General features: G+C 44.4%; 2 protein-coding genes across 6 annotated transcripts in view; one reads left to right on the top strand and one right to left on the bottom strand.

The window, feature by feature from the left end:
- The window catches only part of PAK7 (p21 protein (Cdc42/Rac)-activated kinase 7), a 173,254-nt gene that overhangs the window by 36,945 nt on the left and 110,513 nt on the right, over nucleotides 1–25,796 (top strand). The window lies entirely within an intron of this gene.
- LOC106902699 (estradiol 17-beta-dehydrogenase 2-like) lies at nucleotides 98–15,602 on the bottom strand. 5 transcript variants are annotated; one of them, XM_014966409.1, is made up of 5 exons: nucleotides 15,168–15,602; nucleotides 14,036–14,116; nucleotides 4,339–4,473; nucleotides 2,882–2,988; nucleotides 98–1,545 (listed from the first exon to the last, which is right to left on the bottom strand). In XM_014966409.1, the coding sequence occupies exons 1-4, from the start codon at nucleotides 15,562–15,564 to the stop codon at nucleotides 2,885–2,887; spliced, it is 717 nt and encodes a 238-aa protein (XP_014821895.1). In that variant the 5' UTR covers nucleotides 15,565–15,602; the 3' UTR covers nucleotides 98–1,545; nucleotides 2,882–2,884. The 5 variants fall into 5 exon arrangements, with proteins under 5 accessions (XP_014821895.1, XP_014821896.1, XP_014821900.1 ...); XM_014966410.1 differs by having other exon boundaries at nucleotides 98–1,541; XM_014966412.1 differs by lacking the exon at nucleotides 98–1,545 and adding an exon at nucleotides 2,596–2,811.

The following is a 25,796-nucleotide window of genomic DNA, read 5'->3' as shown; positions in this document are numbered from 1 at the left end:
TTGATTAAACTATTATCAGGAATAGCAAATCCCATTACACTAATCGTTATTAAATTACTTTCCTCCCCTCTCCTCTCTTTTTCTCCCCTGAATGTTTTTCCTACAATACAATAAACACATATAGGGAAATTTCTCACCTCAGGGACCCTGGCTGTCTGAAACATCTCCCAGCGTTTGCTGTGGAGGTGAATAGTACCTGCACGCTGGGCTCTGGCTTCAGTGGTTGTATGGTTGGGGGGATGTGTCCCAAAAGATGTTGGCAAAATCTTTCCGTGAGGTTTGTAGGCTTTAGGAGCAAGTTACTTTATTTTTTTTTTTTTCTGCTATGAAACATTCAAGTCCCTCGTTTCTACTCAAAAGCAACTGGGCATTCAGATACCTTAGTCAGCTTCAGCTGTCTATAACTTTGGTGTTAGTTTGATACAGCTAATTTGTATTAAAAGCCCTTTTAAGTGCAGCTATATTATAATTTATCTTATGGTGGTATTGCCTCACAGTCATAATTTTATGCTTGTACACAGTTGTTTTGTGTATCCCAATGGACCAGAAAGCTTTATAAACAAATGTAGGCCATCCCCAAGTTCTTGGGCAAGCAAAACTTCCACTGAAGTCTTCAGGAGCCTTGTTCACATAATGTCTCTAATTTCAGACCATGAATACAACTGTGTACGTTATCCTTTGAGTGAAGGTCACTTTGGGGGAAAGCAATAGCCATGTGCCAGCTCACATGCATCCCCTGCAATAGTTGGGAGGAGAAAATGATGTTTATCAGCTGAAATCCCACAAGGTTATGTGCACAGAATGTGATTAGGCATTGAGGGAATTGACAGCTCTGGCTCCAAATGGGGCTCTGGCTAAAGGAAACCTTTCCTGGGACATTCTGCAGAGTATATGGGTTTGGCATTATTCGTATTACTAGTTACTTGCCAAATATGTAAAGACTAAAACCCCAAGCTTTTCATTCAGGAATTAACATGTTCTCTCCCAATGCTTTGATGTTCTGGAATTAAAATGTTTGTTTTCAGTCTGGCTTGATATTAAGCTGGCTTAATGTCTTATAGAAGCTGTTTTGAAAGCTTTCCTTTTCCTCTCTGGATCCAGCTCCCTGGGTGGGTGACATCTCTTATCATCAGTCAGACAGTTCTGAGTTGTGGCTTTTAGATTATGAAAACCAAGCCCTAGCATTTTTCTTCCCAGCAGAGTTCTTCCTTTATTTCCTTTTGCCTCAACTGTTTGGGTTTTTTTTCCCTCTGTGCATATCCCAGTGTGTACATTGTACTGTACAACCCAAAGTTTCAGTGTCTCTGTGTTCTGTTCCTTATAGATGAGACTTGCAAGGGAGTTGGAGACCTGCCTCGTGGTTCAGGAGGTGCTTTCTGTCTTCATCTACAATTTTTTTCTTGTCTTGCATTTGAAGTCACCACTTGTAATCCTCCCCTGCCAGGAGTTTGTCACTTCTGATCCCAGATATGCTCCTTCCTGTAGCATTTTTCCATTGTGGCGTGACAGTTTTAACATGTAGCGCTCTCTGGGTTTCCTTCCTGGCTGAAAGACATCAGGAGAGCTTTAGCTCTTCAGTGCTGTTCAATCATTTCCACTGATTTCATTCCTACTGCCATTTTTACTGCATTCCTTCCCTCATCATGCCTGCAGTCTATCACTGCTGCTACAGCAGCTGCTGGGCAACACATTGCAGTATGGGAGCAGACTTTATTTCCACCTCTAAGTTCAACACAGCACCTACAGCATGCTTTATGGCCCTGATCAAAAACTCAGAAAGGTCAAAGATGCTACTGAGAACTAGACCCCTGAAGGCAGTGTTAGATGGAGAGCCAGGGACAAGCAAGAAAATATTAGACCAACCAATGGGAGCACCTGGAGATCCATCTCATTTTCTGTTTTACTCTCTTCACACACACCTCCTCTCGCCCCTTCCATCCTAAAGCCTGGGTCAGTGAATCACAGCAGGCTCTGGGTGCTTTGTCTCAAGCAGGGATGTTGGGGAGTTCAGTTGTTCTCTTAGCCATGTGCTAGAGTAAATGTAATTCAAGAGCTATCACAGTCTGCAGCAGTGAGAATGCAGGAATGGGGGAGAGGTGAAAGAGCACGGCACAGGACATTTTTGGCTTTGCCCTTTAAAAGCAATTACTATGTCTCTTAAATTCCAGTGGGATTCCACAAAGCAGCTAATGCTCTGCCTCAGTGTTGGAGACCAAGCTGGCTGGTTTTGTGTTTGCTACCGATCTAAACCTACTGCAGCTCTGGGAGCAGAGCTCAGAGGAAGATTTGCCTGTATAGTGGCAGGCTCTAAAGCACTGCCCGTGCCTTCTTGCTGGGAGAGCCCATCCTTTCGTTCTCCCAGTGATTTTGGTGGCAGTGCTTTCAGGGCAAAACTGAGCTCTGGGCGAACACTCACCACTGAAGCCATTGACAGACCCTGCAAAAGGTTTTGTGTCAGTATTTGTTAGTTATTTAATGCCCATTTGTGTCACATCACTTGATATGATGTGAGATTTCTGTATACATGAACGTGCGCCAGTGTTGACAGCTGTGGTTTTACAGCTGTTTCAGATAGTATAGGACAGCTTATACCAGTTAGCAGAACACAAGCCAAGTTTGGTTTATTTTTGCCCCTCAGGTGGTTGCCTGTGTGTGGCTGTGCCCCAGGCTGGACTCCTTGGGGCCAGGTTGGTGCAGAAAGACAGGATCCTTTAGGGGTCAAGAGTGCTGGAAGGGGCAGGTGGCTGCTCTCAGGTGGCTTTCCCAGCCCTCTTCCTGCCAGCTCGGTCACCCTTCCACCAGAGGAAAGACCTACCGTTGCAGGAGATGTTGGTTAGCTCTGTCAGGTGCACATCACTAAGCTGTGAGTGTGCTGTCTCACCTCTCAGTTCTTGGATTTCAGCAGAGGCACAAGGAGCTTCAGGCTTCTCTTCTTCAGGAAAGTCAGGGTGCAGTTCAGTGGGCAAAAGAGGACTGCAACACAGAGGGCTGCAAACAGAAAAGTGCTGCTGTTTCAACCGCTAACCCAATCACAAAAGAAGAATATTAACGTGTCCAAAAAAACCCAACAAAACAAATGACATCTTCGCACAGCCTTTATGGGCTTTGGATTCTCAGAGCGAACAAGCCAGAGGCGCTGCTCTCCTGCCCCACTCCTGCCAGTGCCCTTTGCACAGGGGCTGTGGGGAAGGGGCTCCTGAGCTGAGCTCCCCCTGCTCTGTGCAGGTGAGCACTGTACCCCTCAGATGCCAGCTAAGTGATGATAGCCAGCAGTGAGCGGGGGGGCATGGATGCTGGAGCCCCCCAGTGCTGGCTGGGGTCTGCAGGGGCTTATGGACTAACGGTAGAGCTGGTGATTCAGGGAGTTTGATGGCAGATTTCTTGGTTATTTACCTATTTTTTGTGATACACTCCACATATAATACATATCACCTGGGAAAGGAGAAGATACCTACTTTTTCTGTTATTTCATGAAGGAGAGCTTAGCTGCCTGCTCTTACAGCCATTTTTATTGGGGTTTTTTGGTTATTCTTCTCCCTACTAAGAAAGGAAAGTGCCCTGGGAGTCTGAAGCCAGAGTCATCACCACCCTGAGGCCAGCATCTACCTGCAGGGTCGAGGTTCTTACAAGCCTGAAGAACCCCTTCAAATGGTGATAGGTCTCACAGAGGACATTTTGCATGCAACTAAAACTAAATAATATCGTTTGTAATGCAAACAATTTTATAATGCAAATAAGTAACCATAAATAAATGTGATGTGTAAATAAATAAAGTCATGCTTTAATTAGCATGTTATTTCTAAACAGAAAGTCTTCCTTCTGATAAACAGCTAGCCCTGACAACAAACCTCTTTCAGTGAATGCTAATGCAGCAGTACCTTCTGTGTGAAGAGTGAGGCAGGGAGAAAATTTCTGCCATCTGCTAAAGGCACAGTGCTGTTGGCTACTGAATTGTATTTTGTGGGTGGGACCTGTGGGGTTTTATTTTGTTCCATGCCAGGATGAGGGAGCTTGGATGGTCCTGGGGCAGTGGGGGCTTTGCAGAGCTGGTTCTGCACACATTGGTTCTGTACTACCCACGTAGGCTTAATTACAAGTCCAGCCTGGGAGAGCAAGAGCTTTCTGGAATATTAGCTAACCTCTTTGAAGACATGTTTTAAGCTGTTGATGACCAACCCTGGTGAGGAGTGGCCACAAACAAGAACTTTGTTTTTGAAGTTTTGAAAAAGAACTTACTGGCTAAAACATTTTAAAGACATTGCCCCCCTCCCTCACCTAGACATTGTCAGAGAAATACAATCTATTCAATTGAACTTGACTGCAGTAAGCGTTTCCTACCTGGAGCCTTGAAAACCTTCTTCCATTTAGAGGAGTTTTTTCTCTCAAGTGTTTTTCTCTCACATTTCTCACTGCATGTGTCTGGTTCCTCTTCCCATATCAGGATTGATGGCTTCTTCATCATCCCATACATGCCTGGCAAATTAACAGAGTATGAGCTAAGTGAACTTGTACAGCTCATTCTTAAATTACATCATGGTGTTTCTCTGAATTGCCACTAACTCTAATTAAAAACCTGAATGTAATGAGCTCTATAGCAGCCATCTACACTGGGAAGGAGGGAGGCCATAGTTTGCAAGACCTACAGCGTTAGAAGTAGAGCTGGTCAAAAACCAGTTATTCCTCACTATGCATGTTGAATCTTGTTATTACATATTCCATTGGAATTTCAATTTTTATCGGTTGTTTGAAGTTATTTTTATGAAAGCTTTAGAAATGTTTCCATCCGTTATACAAGGAGGCCATACAGAATAAACAGGAGAAAGCCCTGCTGTATGAACAACCTAATGCACTTCAAAAAGCTCAGCAACATGCCGTGCTGTCAGATTATTTGTAGAAGGTCAAATCAATTTTATGATCAGGAAAACATTAGCAAATTACTTTTCTTAGAAGCAAAACAAGTGAAGTATTTTCCAAGAAATACTCTTGAGGAAAAAATAAAATGGCATTTATTAGAAACCATCACTCATTGGGACTTGTTCTCTTAAGGCACTTACTCTCTTCGTAATGGTAAACCATTGCATCTGAATAACATATGGGGACAAATTCAGGCTTAAAGGTTTTCTACTTTGTAGGGCAAGTGAATCAGAACTGGGGCCTGTTTGTCTGTGGTGCAATAAATAATCTTTGAGAGGGGATTTTTATCTGTTTCCTTTCCTGGCTTCAAAACAAGGTGCCAAAGGGCTCTAACCCATAAAAGTGGAGTGGCTACTTAAGGGACTGTATTGATTTTTAAATCTGGTGGCTGCTCTGAGGTGTCTCCAGACAGTGCATGGGAGAGGGGAAAGGGTGGCTGCTGGTTGAGGAGACCTCCTGCTGGAGGAAAGAAGCGACCTGCCTTGATTTAGGGAAAGAGAGCTGGAATAAGATATTGAAGAAAGTATCTCCTTAGTGTCCTAGGGACAGCCCAAGGAAAGCTCTGAATGAATGAATTTTTCTGACCCAGAATTGTCCTTCTCTGTTCCATGTTTGCTGGAAGCTGTAACAAAAGGCACCATGGGTGGTGCTGGGATGCTGTTACCTGTCTGTTCACACCCGTAACGCTGTCCCTGAGAAAAGTGACTTGGGCTGAACCTCTGATTCGCATCTATCCTGGACCCGACTGTCCTGTGGCTTAACTCCTTATGTCATTCTCATACATCAGAGATTTATCCTATATCTCATTTATTGTATCTGATTAACAAAGTGCAGTGTATGGTGGTAACTGTGCTTGGGCTGTGGTCTGTGGCACATCCCTCTGGGAGTGAGCAAAAAGGCTTGCCCTGTCTGTCCCCAGTCCTCTCTGCTTCAGCACTTTGTCTCTCTGCTTCTCAGAAAACTGCTGTAAGACTTGAAGTCTCCTTTTACCTGCTCCCACGTTGCAGTTGCAGAGTTAATGCATCACCCTATTTTGCATCAGACAGCGTGAATCCACATGATTGACACAGACAGACATGACTTGTGCCCCAGAGCTGGTGCCATGAATAAAATGTCTTCTAGAGCGGTCTAAAGAGAGATGCAGAAAGCAAACGGATGACAGGAGCATTCCTCTTGCCACCTCTCTTTCCGGCATCCAAACACTTGGGGACTTTGTTTCTGATGAATTGTAGACTTTTTTTTTTTCAAAGGCTGTAATTTATTCTCATATTTTTGCCTGTATTTTTATTTTCTGGACCTTACATAAATAACACTGAAGTCTGTTGTTCTTGTATGGATGAATAAGAAGGGCACAGTCCCTCCCTTTATGACTTGCTACCTGGTAAATTAGTTAACACTGTGTGTATTGTTACTGGAACTGCTTGGGAATTTTCCATCAGTGTGTTCACTTATTGGTCTCCATAAATTGAAAGCAGGATTGAAATTCAGATCTCTGAGAACTAAAAGCTTTCCTGATTCTGTGTGACTCTCAGGTAGCAAGAAAAGAGAGAAAATCCATTTTTAATGTATGTAAATACAAAACCACAAAGGTGGCCAGAGGGAAGGAGTGGAAGGCAAGTAACCCGAAAGGAGTATTAGCTTTATACTGATGACATCTCAATTAATTTAATGATGACCACTTAAAATGGGAGGGGGGGAAACAAGGCCATAATGGAGAACAGGCACTTTGGCTTTTGCAGTAAAAGGGCACTTCAATTACAGAATGGATTTGCAGGGGCTCGAAAAATCAAAACTTTCTGGGCTATTATATTTGGGCACAGCTCCAAGGCTTCAATGGACTTGTGCGGTGTGGACATTGTGTTTCCATCTTTAGAATAAGGCAAAATGGAACTTAAACAAGAGCACCGAGACCTATAGGGGAAGGCCTATGGGGAAATGAGGAAAGCAGTTGGGTGTCAAGCCAGTTAGACAGATAGGCATAAATGTCTGTTTTAACCACTGGGAATGGTTCTCTGACAGATGTTTTACATGAGGAAATACAATTCCTATTTATTATTGAAAATAACTATTCATCAATCTGTTGTTTTAGAAAGTTACCTCCATCAAGTCTGGGTTAGAAATGAATACTACCTGGCACAGCTGCTTGCTGGATAATTTCATATCAGACATCTCACAGGTTTCAAACCATTTGACCAAACTATAGCAGTGAATACTTAATAATAATAAAAGCAGTCCCAGAAACTAGGGAAAGCCACCCAAGAACAGAAAGAAGGCTCTGGTTTTTGGCCAATTTCTTCATAACAAATCATTTGACTATCTATAACAAAGCGCTGAGTCTAAGAGGCTTTCACTGTATGTGTTTATAATTCAATAGACCTGTAAAACAGGTTTGGGTTTTTTGATGGGGCTTTTTTGGTTGGGTTTTTTTGTTTTTTCTTTTTTGGGGTGGTGTTTCAACTACTGGTGGCAGATTGTTGTCTGATCTGCAGTCATGCAAGTTTTTTTGAAGACACTGTTACCAAGTCAAGCTACACTGGGGTGAAATTTGGCTCTGTGCTGCGATTTTAAAAAGATTTAGTACCACAGGCTGTACCTGCCAGACATTTCCTCCCAGAGCCACCCCAGGGAACCAGAAGAACAGTTTGGTGCCGAAACAAAGCTCCTGGGGCTGAGCTGACCACAGGCCCAGCCAAGTCTGCTGTCCTGCAGTAAAGAGAACTCCGTAGACAGTTTGTTCCTGCCCACCCTTTCCTACTGAAAATGCCACAGCAATTCTGTATTATCTGGGAGTTCGCAGCATAGTAAGCATTGGGAAAACAGTTTCAGTTGGATGGGGAATTTAAAGAGAGTAGATTTAAAATAAATAAATCTATTCAGAAGTTCTGTAATAAAACAGGTAATTTATTTGTATGTATCAAGGAAGTATTAGCTATCATATACAGAAGTATTCCATTTTTTATGTATGTTCAGTCTTACTACATAATTTAAGTCTCTAAGTATATGTCTTGGAACTGTTCAGAAAGTTTCCATCTCTAACCACTGTAACAAGGGAAACCAGAGTTTCAGAAAGCTTTTCTTTCAGTTGGTTCCCTTTCCCTGTTAAAATTGTCCTTTGGAAAATTTTCCTGAAGGCTTGGGATGAGGGATGGAGTGAAAAAAAAAAAATATGCAGGTACACACAAACACCCCCAATATTCTTTCTGACAAACATCATTATTTCTAAGGGAGAAATAAATTTGTAGAACTCTGCGGGCTCTAATCCTGGTGTATTTCAGAAATATTTTTCTGCTTGGAAATTGTCCAATTCTAGCTAGTGAAAGTCAATATTTCTAAATTGGTGCAAAGTTAAGCTCTTGTTTAAGACCTTTTAAAAATTAGCTTAAAGGTTATGTCGCATCTGTGAAATATCTCCAATGACTTACAGGATCAGAGATGAGTTTAGCATCATACATAAGTGATACATAGTTTCCCAGATAATTTGTTTTTTATTTTACCTTGCATCTCTAATCCTGCCACTGCAACTGCATGAAAATGCGTTGATTGTTTGTTTCAAGAACAACATGTCATAAATAGAGATATCTTTCTGGTGATCTCTAAAAATACTCGTCAGTCTTGTGTGGTTTAATGATTGATGAATCTTGGAAACAAAACTCTTGTCTGGAGTTTGTTGTAAGATAAACTTACACCATGGGAGTAAAATTCATAGGAGCTGATAAGCGGTGTCAGTGTGAGGAGGGTATTGCTTTACGATGGTAAAGAATGCTTCTGGGAAAATTAAGGAGCCAGTATAACAAAAGTATCTAACTACTTGGGTTTTGATTTTGAGGGTTTTTTGAAGAAATGATCCATGTTTGTTCCTGTCATCTCCAAATATAAGATTTGGGAGAAAGCTAAAAAAGGTGATGGCAGCATATGGCTCTTTCACCCCCTTCTCTTTCCATAATATTATGTGCGTGGCTGGTATTAGTGGTGGGCATGGCAACATGTTCTGAAGGCATGCAAATAAAATAACCCACTTTTATATATGACAGACCAATATGCATTTTTAATTATTGCTCAGAGATCTTGGTTTGCAAACGGAAACCCTCCAGCCAGCAACAAACAGCTAAACACAGCGCTGCTGTGCACAGCGGGGCTCGCAGGTACCTACTGCATTTTACAACAAACCCCACTCACTGCTCACAGCTCGGCTCCCGCTTTCCCTGCCCACGTATTTCCACACGCCTGGATGCCTGGTTTGTTCTTTTGAAATCTTAATGAAGTTCTCTGGCCTATAAAACACAGGTCAGGCTAACTGACGGGACTGAGCCCTGCCGAGACTGAAAACCATGATCCCGGGGAGTCCTGAGGACTCTGCCCAGGATCTGAAGTGCCAGCCCCTTCCAGCCCTCAGCCTTTCCCCTCGGTCCGGCAGCAGCAATCTGATGTGGGGGGTGGAGGTTTTGAACCCCAACAGGCTCTGCCCGCTGGCGATGAGCGAGGGATGGGGATGGAGGCGGAGAAGTGTTGCTGCAGCTTTTCTGGATTGTGTAACTCTTTAATCATGTGTTTTTATGTGTACGTCCAGGCTGCTAGGCTCTTGGCAGAGAAGTTGTCTGTTGAAAGAAGAGAATTGCAAAAGCACTTCAGGGAAGTGAAAACTGGCCTCCCATAAAATGTCCAGAGATAGTGATGCATAGCTTCTTTCGGGAAAAGAAAGCAAGCCAACACACTGACTATAGAATCATAGAATGGTTAGGGTTGGAAGGGACCTCGAGGATTGTCGAGTTCCAACCGCCCTGCCATGGGCAGGGACACCTCCCACTACAGATGATGCCTAGATTCTTATTTTCAAAAAAAGCAGCTTTGAATGGGAAACTCCTCTTCATCCTAAAATAAATAGCTCCTCCCAACCTATAGTTTCGGAAAGAGATCTGTTTTCTCTGTCTGAGCTGTTACATAGGCCTGATGGATGCTGTATCAAAGTGCTTCTCTAGTTTTGATGAATCCCCAAGAGATAGGAAGGCAGTATAGTTGCAAGCCTGTTTTTCAAAGATTTCTGGATAACCTATATTAAAGGCACAAAAGCATAGCTACGAAAATTAATCATTTGACTCATAACTCCAAGCGTAGTCACTTGCAGCCTGGAAAATGCCCTGATTTATCCAAGGTGGCCTGCAGTTGTTGTAGCCGAGTGAAGTTAAATAATGCAGCACTCTTTAAAATTGCATGACTATATGATTTCATTTGCTTTATTCATTCATACTTCCTACTCCCTTGTAGTTTATTGCAGCCAATGATCATCACATCTGTTCAATCCGACTCTGAAGTGAGTGGGAATGGCAGGTTATTGCGGCTCTTCCTTGCACATGCCATGCACTAAGCTATTCCATTGCAAAAGAAAGCTGACCTTTTGCTCTGCTGTGAGTTTAGGAATGACTGTATGGCCTAGCCTTTTATCTTGGGGCGACTGTAGCATGGAAAAGTTAATGAGGAAGGGGTACTTCCTAATAAAATAATTTGACCACATTGGCATTCCTAGGAAGTAAAAGAATTTCTACAGGGCTTCCACTGCACAAGGGAGCAGTTCAAATGTCTGTCTCCTTTCGTGCCCACCGTAAGCACCATAAGGCCTTGCTTTCTGGATCTCAGTCACAAGAGTCCCTCCATGGACTCAACTGCATGACTAACCAAAGTAGGTGGATGTTGAGGGGGAGGTGCAAGGCAAATGAGAGCACCAGGAGAGCATCTGTCACTGCTACCTACTACAGAACAGAACTGGAAAAACAGCTTGACCTTTAGAAGAGGTGGAGACTGTCCAAGGGGCTATGGGACTGCTAAAAGCCTTGATGCTTCAGCGTACTCTCTAGTTCTGCCAGCCTCTCGGTACACAGCCCTGAGCAAGTGACTGCAGCTGTGTGTACCCATCCTTGCCCAGGATTAGCTATACTTGCCACTGCTGGTGTTACTTCCCTCACAGCTCTGCTCAAAGAAGAGATTATGTGAGCATCCCTGATGTATAGAAGACAGTAATCAGCTAGCTTAACTAAACTCACCTATTTAAATTGATTGAATGATCTAAGGTTGCCTGGACTGACTTAGGAAGAGGTCGTAAGACCTATTCTGCCAGCAGCATCATGGGGATGAGAACAGATGGCCAAGGATGGCAGTCCATTATCCCCCACTGGTCTAGTTGTTTGCATGGGGAGCTTTCTCCAGAGCTTTTGGAGAGAACAAGCACTTCCCACTGGTCTGAAACACCATGGTGAAGGGTAGGGTGAGAAAGAGTCTTTCAGGTATGGAACTTGAGATTATTTAGGAATTCACATTATTAATTTGCATCAGTTATTCCTCTGCTTGTGAAAAAGCATTGTCCTTCTGACTTAACAGATAGGGACAGAGGGAAGCTGATACAGTACTAAAGAATTTACCAGTGATCATGTCTTAGCTGAGATTCAGCTAAGAATGAAATCCTGACTGTATGAAAATCAACAGGACTACTCCAAGCAACTTCAGCATGGTAGAGATCTGAATGAACAGCAGGAGGCTGTGCAGTGCAGCCAGAGGCTTTGCTCACATCAAGTATCCTCTGCCCTGCAGAGACCTGAGGCATCACAGAGGAATGGAAGAAAAACAAGGAAAGGGAAAGTAGGTGGAAATAACTGGGATGAAGTGATGGTTGATAGCACAGTATGAAATACTGCAAGGAGTGGGAGAGAAAGAGTGAAGAAAAATCTTGTCAGGGTAGTGTGAAGGCAACTTTGAGTTGTCCCTGGAGTAAGGGTAGGAAGGAAGGGTGGCAGGTCCCCCAAGTGCTCTGCCATTGTGGCTGCTATATGTACTTCAATGGTGATCTACAGACTCACAGATATTATAAAGTTTGGCGAAGCTCAGCCTGGTGTGCAGAAAGACCTGAGGAATGTTAAAGACACCAAAAGGAGAAGGCGGGATCTCTCAGGACACTGGAAGTGTTCTGGGTGCAGCCAAAGAAAAAATACAGTTGGAATAATCTCTAAACCATAAGTAGGCTGAGACTAGATGTGAAACAGTGGTTTCTCTGTTCTGTCTTGTCCTGGTGGTTTAATTCAGGGAGCTGAACTCTGCGTAGGCTGTCAGGGCAGGGTCACTTGACAGCTTTTTGGTGCTTGCTCTTCTTGGCCAAGCCCAAAGCAGCCAGTCTTCGGGCATGGCACAGTAAATACTGCTTCCACTTAGCCTTGTGTCTTGTGTGTTGTGCTTGTGTGTGTGATTAGGTGAACCCCAAGTTACTGTGGCAACAGAGGGTACAGCAATTAATCAGGCTGGAACTCCAGTTGTCTGAACTCTTCTTGGGTCAGGTCAGGTTGCTGTCTGTTGGGTCTTGCCCATCTCCACATTTTTTTCCTCCTTGCCCTGCCCCACCCTCCCTGCAGTCAATCCTGAAAATCACGAAGCAATTGTTATCATTTCCAGGCAACGTGCCCAAAGAGCAATACGGTGCAGCAATTTCTCAAGCAGCTCCATCCCAGAGCACTTGGACACGATGCCAAGAGCTCTTGCGATGTTTGATAGTACAAGCTCAGCTACAGGAGGTGAGCAATTAAGACTCCTTCTCTCCTCTTTTTCTCCCCTATCTCTTTGACCTCCTCGTCACAGAGAAAACTTAAACATCTGATCTAAAGACACTATAAGCGAGAAGAACCCAAGACTTTTCATGAATTAAGTTAAGCTATCACAAAACAGATTAGGATTTTGGAAAGGGTCTGACTTGCATTTCTCTGCATCTTTATGTTACAATCTCTTTAGACCTAATAGCTCCTTACTCACTTGTACTACCACTGCAAAATAAAGGCGTTAGCCAAAATCTCTTGGCGTGTACTAGAATAAAAAATAGGTGATTTGTCATAAGTCTTTTAATTCTAGAAGGAACTGTGACTAGGGAGTTCTGTCTTCATTGTGTTACTTTGAAAGACATTTAGGATGCCTTTCAAAGGCTGTGTTTTGAACAAGCATCTTTTTACTTACAGTAGCAAAGATAGAATGGTAAAAATTTCCTATGGGGACAAGTTAACAAAAAAAAAATTAAGAAAAACTAGCACAGAAGTTCCTTTCTTTCGAAACCAAGAATTGCATACACATAAAGTGCATAAGAGAAATTTTTAAATGGAGAAAGTTTTATAATGGTTCTGCTGTGTCTTGTCCCTGCAGCACAAACTCTTTTCTCATCTCCTTGTTCTGATCCTGCTGACCAAACTGCATGTTGCATGTGGGGACTGACCAATGTAGTCTTTTGGTTTAGATTGTTTTATTATCAGTCAGGTGGCGGTGGGTGTTCATGGTCACCTAACCCATGCCAAAAATATGTCAGCAAATCTTGCAGAATAAATACCAGCACTCACTCGAAACTGTTAACAAAGAAATCCAAGAAAACTGAGGTTTGGTTTTTTTCTTTTTCTCTCACAGCCACACACCGCACACACCCCCCCAGTGCTTTGATCTGCCATGCAATTGGGTCAGTGCTCGGGAAATACATTTTAACATCCCCATCTGTGATGCGAATACTGTGCAGGAGATCCTAAATGTAAAACCTTACAGATCTTACAATAGAGTACCCTGTCAAAAAACAAGCAAACAAACAAAAAAGCCCAAAGAACTACAAAAGTCCTTAACTAGCACAAGTCATCAAAATACTCAAAAGCAAAAAAGACAGATATCACTGGGCCAGATCCCCATTTAATTGAAGAGCAACAGCCCACAGGAATCACCAGCTCCCACGGAGCATTACTGGTTAAGAAAGTCTCCATTGTTTGTTTCCAGAGCAGAGTATGCTGATACTCAGCTTTGTGAGCTTTTAGGCCTTGTCCACGCAGGCAAGTTTCACCAGAACAATTTTACTAGGGTAAATTAGCCTAAATGCTCATGCAGGTAGCTGAGCGTTTGGTCTGAAACCATCTGTTGGTGTGCAGGGCACCTGTTCCAGGAGCCTGCAGACTGCTAGTGAGCAGGGGGATGTATCCTGGGCCATGCAGAGTCACACAGCATCTGACTGCAGGCACTTCTGGCCTGTGGGATGCTTCTGAGGAGAAAAGCGATGTGAGATAACCTGTGCCATTGGGTCCTGAATAGCTGCAGCCAGCAGCAGGTATTGGCTAGGGTTCCCTACCGCCTCTTTGAAGGGTGTCTGCGGTAGGGGAGGCTCCATGGTGCGTGCTCTGACTTCCCAAATGTCCTTCTTCTGCAGAGCCTGGGAGCACAAAGAAAACTTTCAGTGCTGGGCAGCAATGCAAAGGGTCTCGTTATTTGTCATGGCGAGAGGTGGATCTCTTAGAGATCTCATCTCCTGGGGAGGCCTCAAAGGGAGCCTCAGAGGAAGAGCAAGGAGGAGAGGGATGGAGAAGCTGGAGAAGTAAGGAGGCAGTATGGGGAAGCAGAGAGCTTTGCTGCTCATATGTGACTTAAGTAGGCTCACAGCGGAGGAGAGAGTTGGCCTCTTCTCTTGTAACCCTGTAGCCCTGCGGGCAGTGGGGTTACAGCCCTGAATTTTCTGTCACTCCCAAGAGGTGTAAAATTATGGCTGTGAGGACAGACTCCTGGATAGCAGAGCTAATTCAGCTGGGGCATAAGCCAGCCTGCCCGTTGGCACCCTTCATCTCTCACCTAGAAAGAGCCAGAGAGATTCCTCAGCAGAAGTGCTTACACCACTCCCTCAGTAGGACACTTGCCTCATGCTGTCCCAGGTGAGCTCTGCAGGTTGCTTTCAGTCCCGTATCCCCACAGAAATGACAGTGGTGTGGTTCAGAGAGACAGTCCCAACCTGCCAGCCAAAGCTCTGACTTGACTCTTTCTTATGAATCCCACAGCAAGCAAGAAGCCAAGAGGGACCTCAGTTTTTCTGATCCAGAAGAGGTTAAAAGTCAGACACATTCCTTTATCTCGGGTCACTGTCCCAAGTCTCTGCTCCCCTCTGTTCACCCATGTGTTTTCTCCCCAGGGTAAGTCCAGCCCTCTGTGCCTTGGCGTGGACCTTTTCCCCCTCACTCCTTGGCCTGTCTTGCCTTCCTCCAGGGACTCGGGTCTACTGGGGCCTTTCAGAGCCACCAGAGGAGGCTCTTTCCCCTGGAAAAAGCAAAATTTTTGTTTTGCACAACAAAATGCAATGCAGTTAGACTGTTATAACCCATTTCTTAAAACATTCATGCCATCCCTCATTTGCTGATGAACTACAACGATCTCACAATCTTGTGCATTTTGATTTCTAGCATAGGCACAATCCACAATTTTGCCCTAAGAATTACCTTTCAGGGATAAGTGGCTTTCTATGAAGGTTTTCATTGTCTTCTGATACTCATCTTCAGTCATGTGGAGCTGGGCTACCTCCGTGCTTGAAAAGCACTCTTCTTCTGTAGCTGTCCCCTCCTCTCGAGGAGGCCAGTGTGCAGCAGACACCCTGAAACCTGCTTTATCCAGGTTCCTTGCAAACATCCTCCCAATGGAGCTGTTGGACACGAGAACTACAATTGCTTTCCCTTTCACATCAATGTTCCTCTCCACAATGCCGAAAGAGAAGATGATAATGAAGCAGGTCAAAAATGCAATGGAAATGCATATAAAGGCATAAAAGAGGCAGGAAAGGGTTGTTGCGAGTAATAAGTCTATGGCCAGAAAGATGAAATGCTGCAAGAGGAAAATCATCGTTAGAAGGATTAGCCACCGCCGCCTCGCTCGCAACCGAGCCGAGAAATCTGCTAGGAGTCGCCGCGTGCAACCACGCTCTTATAAAGCCAGGCAGCGTTGGGAAATGTGCAGAGGCAAGTCAGAACCCCGAGGGGAGGATGAATCATTTTCCGGGATGGAGCAACAACGGAGATCTTTCAGACCACATAGGTTTTCAGGAGAGAGCAGCGCTGTGTTTGTCTTGGCTTTGCTGTGCGCTCGGATGCTCCGCTAGGCTGAAATGTAAGGATTCGTTTTGTAAGGGCATTTCATGGCGTATTGTCTCTAGGGCCGTTGATGTATAGAGGTTGTTTTGAAGCAGCCGTTTTTAAGGGATTTTTTAAAGTAGTGTGTGCCTGGCACTGGGAGACATGGAGTAGAAATAATGCCCGTATCTGCTTGGTGTGCTACAACTCTCTTAAATTTACCACTCTCGCTACTGCTGTAAAGCAGGGGGGTTTGCTAGGTCTGGTAAAGGGACCAAGCAGCCACAGAACTGGGAACCCCACCCCAAGCAACTGGCTCCTGTTCTGCTGTAGAGCGTGGAACACTGCGCTGCCTGGCTGTAGGGGCTGTCACATCAGAGATGAGAGAAACGAGCTGGGTGCCGGAGAGAGTGCTTTTTTTGAAGGAGGACAGAGGTTTTTCGGGAGGGCCTTGCTATTTCGAGGCTGGCAGAGCCGTGCCTTGGCAAGGGCTGGATTCATCCCTGACTGCAGAGCAGCCTTTGCACGTGGAGCACAGCAGGGCTCTGTGCTACAGCTGTAGCCCCTGCGGAGTTGGGAAGAGCCTGGTAGACCTAGGAATGAGACTGGTGAGGGTGAATGCCGCAGTGCCAAGGCTCAGCTGGCCTCCAGCAGTGGGTCAGGAGGGAGGCTCCCATGTAAGCCCATGGCTTCCCAACTGCCAGCTCTCTTACTGCCTTCTCTGAAGCAGCCACTGAAGATGGAGGCAAGATCCTTCCCTTCTTGGTCAGGTCACTGCTAGAACCTCAATGTCAGAACCTGCTCTTTAAATAGTATCTTCCTTTTTTATTATTTTTTATTGTAGATTGATGTAAAGGGTCCCCCTGAAAAGGTGTGTTCTGCTGGGTGTGTAGTGTTGCAAGCGGGTGTTTGTGTTTATTCCCCGCTCGAACTGGGAAGGTACTGGGGGTGTGGGACAGGCTGTCAGCATGACCCACACACGTTTCACTCGTCCTGCTTGTTCATCCTCTGTGCGAACATGCAGGTCCCACCTCAGGGTTCGGTAGCACTGTGCTGTCACAGCAGTCCAGCTCCGGGCACTTTTGGGATGGAGCTGCTGCCAGCTGCACCCCAAACCCACCGTGTGCACCCCACCCAGCGTGTGCATAAACATGCAGGGCTCTATTTGAAGTGGACAAAGGGATGCAAGCATCCAGTTTGCCTTTAAATGGTTCAGAAGCAGTCAGCAGCAGGGGGGCTGTGTGTATTGGGGGGTCATCTTACAAAGTGCTTTTTAAAAATATTGCAGCTCTTCATGCCAGAAGACCGGGCCAGGACAAGCTCCTGTCTGCAATTTGGTGGGGTGATACCTGCCAGGCTTCGAGCTGGCAACCTGAGCCTCCTGTATCCTCATAGTCTTGGTCAAAATAATTTTCTGGTCCTTTTTGCTGCCAAAAAAAAAAAAGAGGAAAAACCCCAAACCTTGCCTCTGCAAGCGCTGAGTTTGCAGCCCCTCCTTGCTAGGTGGACTGGCTTGAGCAGGAAAAGCCTCCCATCTTCCTCTAACCATTGGAGCCTAAGGTCAGGGCTGACCTGTGCCGGGCAGAGCGGGCTGCCATCCACGGCTCTGGCGTCGTTTTTCTAAAAACAAAACTGTTAGTTTTTACTAAGAGTACTTAGTCTTTCGTTTAAAAAGGTAAACTTTTTTTTAAGGTTTTTTTTTCCCCTTGGCGAGTGCCGTTTTTTGAGGGTTCTGGAAGGGCAGACGCGCGCTCCGCTGCCCGCGGCGCAAGAGCGCCACCTGTCGGCGGCTCGGCGTGGCGGGGGCGGGGGGCTGGCAGAGGCGGGGTGCCCCTCCCGGACCCCCCCGTCCGGGGGTCACCCCCAGCCCTGGTGGCCCCGCCGCAGCCAGCAGTGCCCGCTGCGGAGAGGCAGCTCGCTGCCTGCTGCCACCGCCAGACCGGCACCAGCTCTTGAGAGAGAGGGTGATGATATTTCCATCCTTCCATCTTTCCATATTTCCCAGAAATTCAGTTCTCTGCTTTTAAAAGACGCAAACGGCCAGTTACCCAGAACCACTACAATTTTTTTTTTAAATTTTTTTTCAAGGTATGATTTCTCTATTCACTGGTTCTTATTAATCAGTGAATAAACATTAAAATGAGAGGCTTTAATGTGGATCAAGAAAACACTTCAAAAGTAGTACTTCCTCCTCTCCTCCAACTCTAATATCTGGGAACAGTCAAGACCTCAGGCCTGCCCTGGGTTTTATCTTACCATATTCATAAGCATAAAGATATTTTCCCAGTAGGTGACCCAAGGGGTGGCAGTGACATGTCCGCTGGCTGCACTGCTGGCTGTCACCCAACTTGGGTTTTGCACTATAATTACTAAGCTAACTCCTCCAAAGGCTTTCACTGTATCCTCTCCTAAATGGCATTAACCCTCGGCATGCTACATCATTTTACTCAGCAGATTGTTGTTTTCAGGCCTGTTCAAGAAATTACTGATTAATGCTCTACTTTTGCACAGGGTTTGCTGTTTCTTGTGTTAAGCAAGAGGATTAAATGAATTCATCTGCAGTGTGAGCTAAGCTATTGAGTCATTCCCTCAGGTTTGCTGTGCCTCTCTGAGAAGGCATCTGGTTGTTCTCAGCAGTGTGATTTGGGATTTTCTCTGGGGCAGAGGAGATTGTACGCTCGAGATCTCATGGTAGGCTTGAATCAGGCTGATTACAGCTTCCTCCACAAATTGTTGCATTAGAAGAGGCAGAAAGAAAGTGAACCAAACAGTTTGTCTTTGGGTCAGGTGAATTCAATAGCAGCTCCCTTAGAGAAGAAGGGAGACCCATGCAGAGGAGCAGTGCTTTGGGCAACATTGCTGCTGTAGCACTCCACCGTGCTTGGCCTTTCTGCTGGTGCTGCAGCCATGGCACTGGGAGAGCTACAGGGAGAGACAGACTCTGATTCAAGTTAGGCTTTTTCCTTTGCAAAAGGTCTTCAGGCAAAAATCAACTTCTGCTCGCTCTTCTTTTAGGATGGTTGGAAATTCTTATCATGAGAGAGCAGGCATTTGCCTGTGCCACTGGAATTGATGCTTCTTTAAGAATATAAATGGCGATCTTTCAGAAAGGTTAGATTAGCCTTTATTTGGGGTTTGCCAAAATTGCTGGCTACAGAAAAAGGGGACAGCACCTTCATGGAGGTTCAATGTCTGTCACCTGTGGTTTGATTAGGCCACATGGTTGAAAAAGCCTGTTATAGGGAGCTGTGTACTCTTAAAAATCTTGAGAGCACAGTTAAACTCTGTATAATTAGAAAAACTAATCTTAAACCTCTTCTAAGCAGATTCTAAAGCTCTGCTTATTTTCTGGCCGATACCACCATGGTGTTCCTGATGCTACTAATAGAACAATAGAAAGGGATAGTTTTCCTAAAAACTGTATCCTGCAATCAGATCTCCAGGAGGCTTGGAAACTTTACAGGGGCACCATGGGCTTTGAGGCACTTGCTGGGGACCAAGGTTTCTGGCCAATGCCTTCTTCTTTTGGTCTTCCATTTGCTGCCCACATTACTGTGGACAGAACGATGGGCATCCCGAGGTAAGAGAAAATGGAGCTGGAAAGCAGGAGTTGAGGGGCTCATCACTCTCTTAACTCAGCAGCCTTGCTACTGGGGCAGGTTTATTCTGCTGCCAGCCGTGGGTGTTGGTTGAGCTGTGCTCCATGCTGGGCTTGGCCTATTTTTCTCTCTTTGAAAAGGGAATACCCAAGTAGAAAGTATATGTTTTTATTTTATAAATTGAAGAATGTCAATAGCGTTTAATTTTCTATTAGCTTTTCAGTGATTTCCCTACATTTTTAGTTTATTCTGCTGAGGAAGCGGAGGTTCAAATTTAGTTTTTGTGATTTGGACTGCACTCAGGAGAGTTTCAGAGATATGAGAGCTGAAAGACAAGTGCAGTGAGAGCTGGTAGAGTCCCTTTGGTGGTCAGCAGCTTTTTGCAGGCACTCCAGTAGTCTTGGGGAGCTGCCAGGAAACAACTCGTACTGCAGCGGCCTTTTTTTTTTTTTAAATTTTTTTTCCCCTCCTGTTTGATTGAATCCTTACTGCAAAGCATTATACCTGCATGAGAGATACCAGGAAATTCAGTTTTCACCAGATTAAAATTGAATTCAGTTCCTCACTGAATGAAAATTGTTTTTTAAAGCCCCAAAGCATTGTGGTGTCCCCAAGTGCAGGAATACAGTTTAATTTTTGCTTTATTTCTTTCGTGTTTGCTTTTCCTTCTTTCTCTCTTTTCCAGTAACAACATGAAAAGAGGAAAAATTAGACTTCGAAAGAGAATAAAGATGGAAAGCATGAGAAGAGGGAGGGGAGAATAAAATTTGCTATTTTTTTCCATTCCTTTCTTGAAATTTTTTATTGCTAGAAAAATTGAGGTGCTGTTTACTCTGGAGAACATGTACATTAAGTAACGAACCTATACACAAATATTTGTATCTCTTGCAGTGCACTGATGTGACTTTTACCCCATCCTTGTGACTTCCTAAAGTCAACTCAAAACAGTGACCAGATAATGCATTTTCTTTTTCAGTTTAGTACCAGTAGTAATAGTTGATGGTAATAAGATAATACCTTCACTTCTTACCTGGCAGCTCAGTCTTACCTGGCTCCTAAAAAAGGTCCCAGTTGCTTATTAACGGAGGCATCCAAATGTTCTGTGATGTTTGACACCAGTTTGCTATTCTGGTCATGAATCTAAAGAAGAAAACTATCAGCTTGGGCAGATACTAATGTCCTAGATGTTCCATTGCGATTCAATAAAATACTGACCTATTTATTTATATATCTCATTAGATGCTCTGGTACTCTTCCCATTTTTCTTTTCTAAAGGCAAATTTCCTGGCTTTTACTTGAGGCTTCTTGCTCACTGTTAAATATTGTTCAGTCATAGCCTGCTAATTGAGTTGAGTGGTAGCAAGAGGAGAAAATAAAAGAGGCCACTAATAAGGAGTGGTGCAGTAGCAAGCTGTAATGTATGGGCAGTGTGTCTGTGTCACATACACAGCTGCACTAAGAGAAGTTTAAGGAGACACAGCCCTCAATGTCTGAAAACCGGTGTGGGAGCACGTGATTAGATGTGTATCACGGTCAAATTTGTATTCCACAGATGATATTAAATTATGAATTTTTTAACTTGTAACCCTTTGTCTTTTCAGTTAAAACATTCTTTTTATGTCTTAAATACATATCATTTCTTAAAAAAAAAAAGTATGATCAATAGAAATTTTTGAAGCCTTCACAAACATTATCAGCCAGTTTGGGATCCTTAAATTAAAACAAAGTACTCTGTTAATTAACTTGAATAGTAAATTGACAGCAATGGAAAACTTTTGTCTTCTGTCAGATTTTGGCAGTGGATTTCCTAGCCACTGAGGACTTGTAGTCATGTTTTGATGGTAGATCTTGCTCATTGGTGCCTTTCCTCTGAATTGGATCTCAGATCCTTTAAAAAGGTCAGCTGCTTCTGAAACACTATTGCTCACAGAAATGGTCTCTTATTCCCAGCATTCTCAAAACCCTGCTGTAGCTCTGGCCTTTCTTACTGTCTCAGCCCTGAGCTTTACCCTGACATGAACACCCAGCCTAGGTTTATGCTGGGCTCCAAGGCCCTCTCTAGATGGAGAAGTGCTCAGGTCAGAGCCATAGGCTGATCCATACTCCGGGGGACTCCATCCAGAGACTCAATATGCCTCAGATGTTCTGGCATCCACCCCTAGCTTCCTCTGGACCATCCTCTGTAGCCCCCTAATCACTTGTAGATCTGCATTTTTCCCTTTCTCTGAACTCCAGCTCTAGGTTGATCCACGGGCAAGGAGTGAGTGTTTCCTTATAGCTGTGAAAGCCCTTCTAAAACAGAAGGCATCTCGCCAGAATTGTGATCCCAGCTGTCATGGTCTTGTAAAATAATTTGTGTTGGAAGGAATCTCTGGTGGGCCACTAGTCCATCTCCTGTTTAGACCTGGTCCAATTTCCAGGAGTTTGAACTGGCATAGAGTCATAGAATTGTTTTGGTGCTATGGGTCTCAGAAGCCCTCCATCTGTAGAGACATTCAAAACCCAACACAGCCCTGGGCAACCTGCTCTGGCTGACCATGCTTGAGCAGGCAGGTTGGACTAGATAATCTCAAGAGGTCCTTTCCAACCTCAACCATTCTGTGATTCTTTAAGGATCATGCTCATGGCTATCACGTATTCTCTGCATGTGAGTGAAAGAGCTCCTTTTTGATTACCAGAAATATGCAGTGGGGGATTATTTGGGAAAATTAACTAGTGCTGGCAAACATGCTTTCCAATGCTCTCTGTAAAGCACCTGACTTGGATGGTTGGTCAGGACCTCCCTTTGGGTAGTCAGGACAGGCTTTATTTACAGCCCTCCTGTGCTTCATGAAGGCTACCAGGGCTCCTTCCTGTTGAAGAACTTGGGAGAGTCTCAGGGCATTAAAAGCTGGCATTAAAACTGAAAACTCTGAGGAACAGAGACCCCCAGTGGAGATTTATTAACTTTCACTTGACATGAAAATGTTAGTGGTTCTCTCCAGAAAACCAGAAGACTTGGCACAGGTCTTGAGAACAGCAGGAATGCCTCGGGCAGAAGTTCTTCCACATTTTTAAGGTGATCTTGAGTACCTGGCATATCTGTCTTGTTTGGGAAACCTGAGCAGTAGAATAAGTCCCTGCCATAAACACTTTCAAAGTTTTATGTAACCCTGTCAGCAATTGCCAGTTTACAGAGCGGAACAAAATAGGTATATTTATAAGGAAAAAAAAGTACAAAATTCATCATAAAAATTGATCATTTAACAGAATCACAAATTATTCAATGGACTTTAAGTTGGATGAATGGGAAAATACAATTAAAAATATAGATGAAGGAAATAAAATAATAAATAAAAGTACAGAACAATTCATCAGAACCACTGTTCACCATTTAGAAATGCGAGCGCTCCTTTCCCTCATTTGGTTGTCCCCAGCTGATTAAACAGCAAACTCCTAATGCAAGAGATCCTGTGTTCCTCTGTGGCTGTGCACACTGGGCCTTTAACTACAACTGGCATCTTTAAGTCATGTTTTATAAGATAAAATAAATCCTTTTCCCATCGTAAATCCTATATGAGTCAGTAATATCCCACTTCTGCAGCTGAGAAAATTAGGTCAGACAGGAGGAATGACTTGATGGAGGCCACCAGGGATCTCTGAGTCGGAGTGACAATTAGGGGGGGAGCCCCAGAATTATCAGTTGGGTCCTGACATTTGCTGCCTCCTTTCCACACTGGAAAAAGCCGGTAGCATCACTTCTTTTTGTCATTTGAAACTGCTGGTTGCTGACAATAGTGGGTTATCTCTTGGGTTAAGAACACCTCTAAATACATTTCTTAAAACTGCCAAATAGTCCAACTCCCACATTCTTTTTTGCTCAACATTAATATTAATACAGATTTTCCGACTTAAACTTGTGGGCTTTTCTTGAGTGTACAGATTCAAATTGACTTAAGCTGGAGAAGAAACCAAATTTGGGAAACCCTGAAAAGCTTCTTTAATCACAAGCTTATTAAATGCAAAGCAAAAATTACAAACAGCTAATTTTCAAAATGGACACGCTCTGGTTTTTGGCTTCCTTTTTTTTTTTTTCCCCCAGCACGATGACAGATGTGCTTTCTGCACTCACCGTAGCCAAGCTCTTCTCGAAGGTCAGGGTCTGAGGATTTAAAAATGAAACCTGACTGAAACTAAATTGCTTCTGCCTGTCAACACATTCTCTAGTTATACGTACCAGTATATATCAGAGATATTTAGTGGTCTCTGTTACAGAGGCTTGTCTGTGCAGGAAAACAAAAGAAGCACCCTGCAGTGAGCTGAGCAGGTAAAATAAACACTCAGCTTTGGATAAGCTGTTGCCGAGGATTCTTCCATACAAAATCCCTTCTCAACGACAGCCAAGCATGTGTGTGAGGTGTCCTTTTCACCTGCGATGATCCACTGTTTTACCTGAATTAATTTCATTTCTCATCTCTCCTCCCAGAGCATTTTGGGCAAGTTACTGAACAGAACTAAAGGTGTAATTTTTGGCACCCAGTCTGGCAGTGCAAGGTCAGGGTTTGGTGAAGATGGTGTTTGTGGGGGTTTGGTTGTAGTTTAAATCCTCTTCCTTAAATCCCAAGGATGGAGATTCCTCCATCTCTGTTGGCTCCTACCCAAGTGTAGCAGGTCAGTGCCCCCAACCATCCTGGTGGCCTTCAGCTGGCATTGTTCCAGCCTGTCAATGTCCTCCTCCAGAAAGCATCAGAGCACTGTGTGTTTTCCATATATACTTGCCTGGACTTAATTATTTCACTTGGAAAATCCTAATTGCTCTTGTATGGATGAACTGTGATCTTCCAGCAGTGTTTTCCTGAGTGTTGAGTTTTCTGGCCCAGCTCCCAGTCAGGGTTTGGCGCCTCCAGAGGGACTCGGCCAAGCTGCCTTCCTGAATCTGCGAGATACAGCTCGTAGCCCTCAGATAAGTTACAAACACTTCTGTATTTTCATTTTGTTTTTATACTTTCTGTCTAAAAACATATTGCTCCATTGCCTCCTTCTTGCAAAGAGCACAAATCCCACTCCTGCCTGGCATGCATCTCCTGAGCTGCTGCAAAGCCAGGCTTTCAGGAGCTATTGTCAGAAATAAGGCCTCTTTATCTGCCTTCTTCTGTGGCTTGTATCTGTTTGAGAGAAGGTGTGAAGTGTAAAGCAGAACATGCCGAGAAGCCTTTAATCCCCACCATCCTTTGCTCCTCTGTGGGTCTGCTCTCAGGCGAACCGCTGCTGAAGCCATCCCTAGCTGTCCTTCGTGTTTTTGTAAGGATGCAGCTCTCATCAGCCTGTTAGCTGCTCCATTCCTCCTCTCGACATGTTTTCAGCATTCATACTACTGCCTGGGAAGGTGCAGCATCCAGCACGCTCCCAGAGGTGAATCTGCTGCCCACGGAATACAGCCAACGGGCTTTGCTCAGCCACTGCCTCTGCCTAATGCTGTAGCTGACTCCAGGCTGGGGCTATCAAGGGGCTGCTGCTCCTCCAGCTCTGCAGCCTCAAGCAAATCCATCCGGCTCTCCTGCCTGGTTATCACCTGTGCTGCTTCACTTTATTAACCTCTCTAGCACACACTGTGTGAAGTCTGATAGCATTTTCAAAAAATAAAAGTCATCAGTAGGAACAGAAGATATTCTATTTTCTTCATAGGAGAGACAGGGTCGGAAGACTCCTATTCAGGCTGCAAAGCACTTTGAGTTGTGGTACATCAGGTTTGGACTTTTGCACCTTATGCCCAAGGGAGACTGACCTGGGTAATTCCCAGAATGTCTTTCATCACACTCCAGCCAAAATGAGTAGCTTGACTTCTTTCTGTTAACCGACTGCCTTTCAAAGCAAAACTTCCCTGCCTGTTCAGATGGTGCATGATGTTAAGCCACCACGTTACGCCGTGAGCTGTAGACCACAGCAGCTGTCTCTGTGCTCCATGATTCAGGCCCTGACTGCTGCAAGCATGCGGCTGTGGTACAATGCGCGTGGGCATTTTCAGTGCCTATCACAAGCTTTGCTTTTCATATGAGAGTGTGCCATTCACAGAACTATGCCAAAATATGTCCCCATGTCCCTTTTCCCAGATTATCAGAGCTAACCCAGCACAGCTTTTAGATAATAGAGCTTGGGCACTGGTGTCTTAACTGCCTTGCAGCACAAATTGGAGGGCATCTTGTGGGGACATCACATAAGATAGTAGACAAGCTTATGGTATGCATATCCCTCTGTTTCTGGAGCCCTGTAGCACTGCATATTTAAGCTAGGTCAGTTATAATACAGCTTGAAGCAGAAAGATGAAAGAGCTGCAATTAACATGATGAAGCTCATATTTTCTTATGAACAGCAAATGCAAATGTTAATGTAGACAAGCAGACAAAGACCTCTCCCAACCTCTGTATGT

The sequence above is a fragment of the Calidris pugnax genome, unplaced genomic scaffold (genome assembly GCF_001431845.1).
Source record: "Calidris pugnax isolate Ruff unplaced genomic scaffold, ASM143184v1 scaffold31, whole genome shotgun sequence".
NCBI lineage: Eukaryota > Metazoa > Chordata > Aves > Charadriiformes > Scolopacidae > Calidris > Calidris pugnax.
Note: the sequence above shows the minus strand (reverse complement) of the source record. Positions and strands in the feature narration are given on the sequence as shown.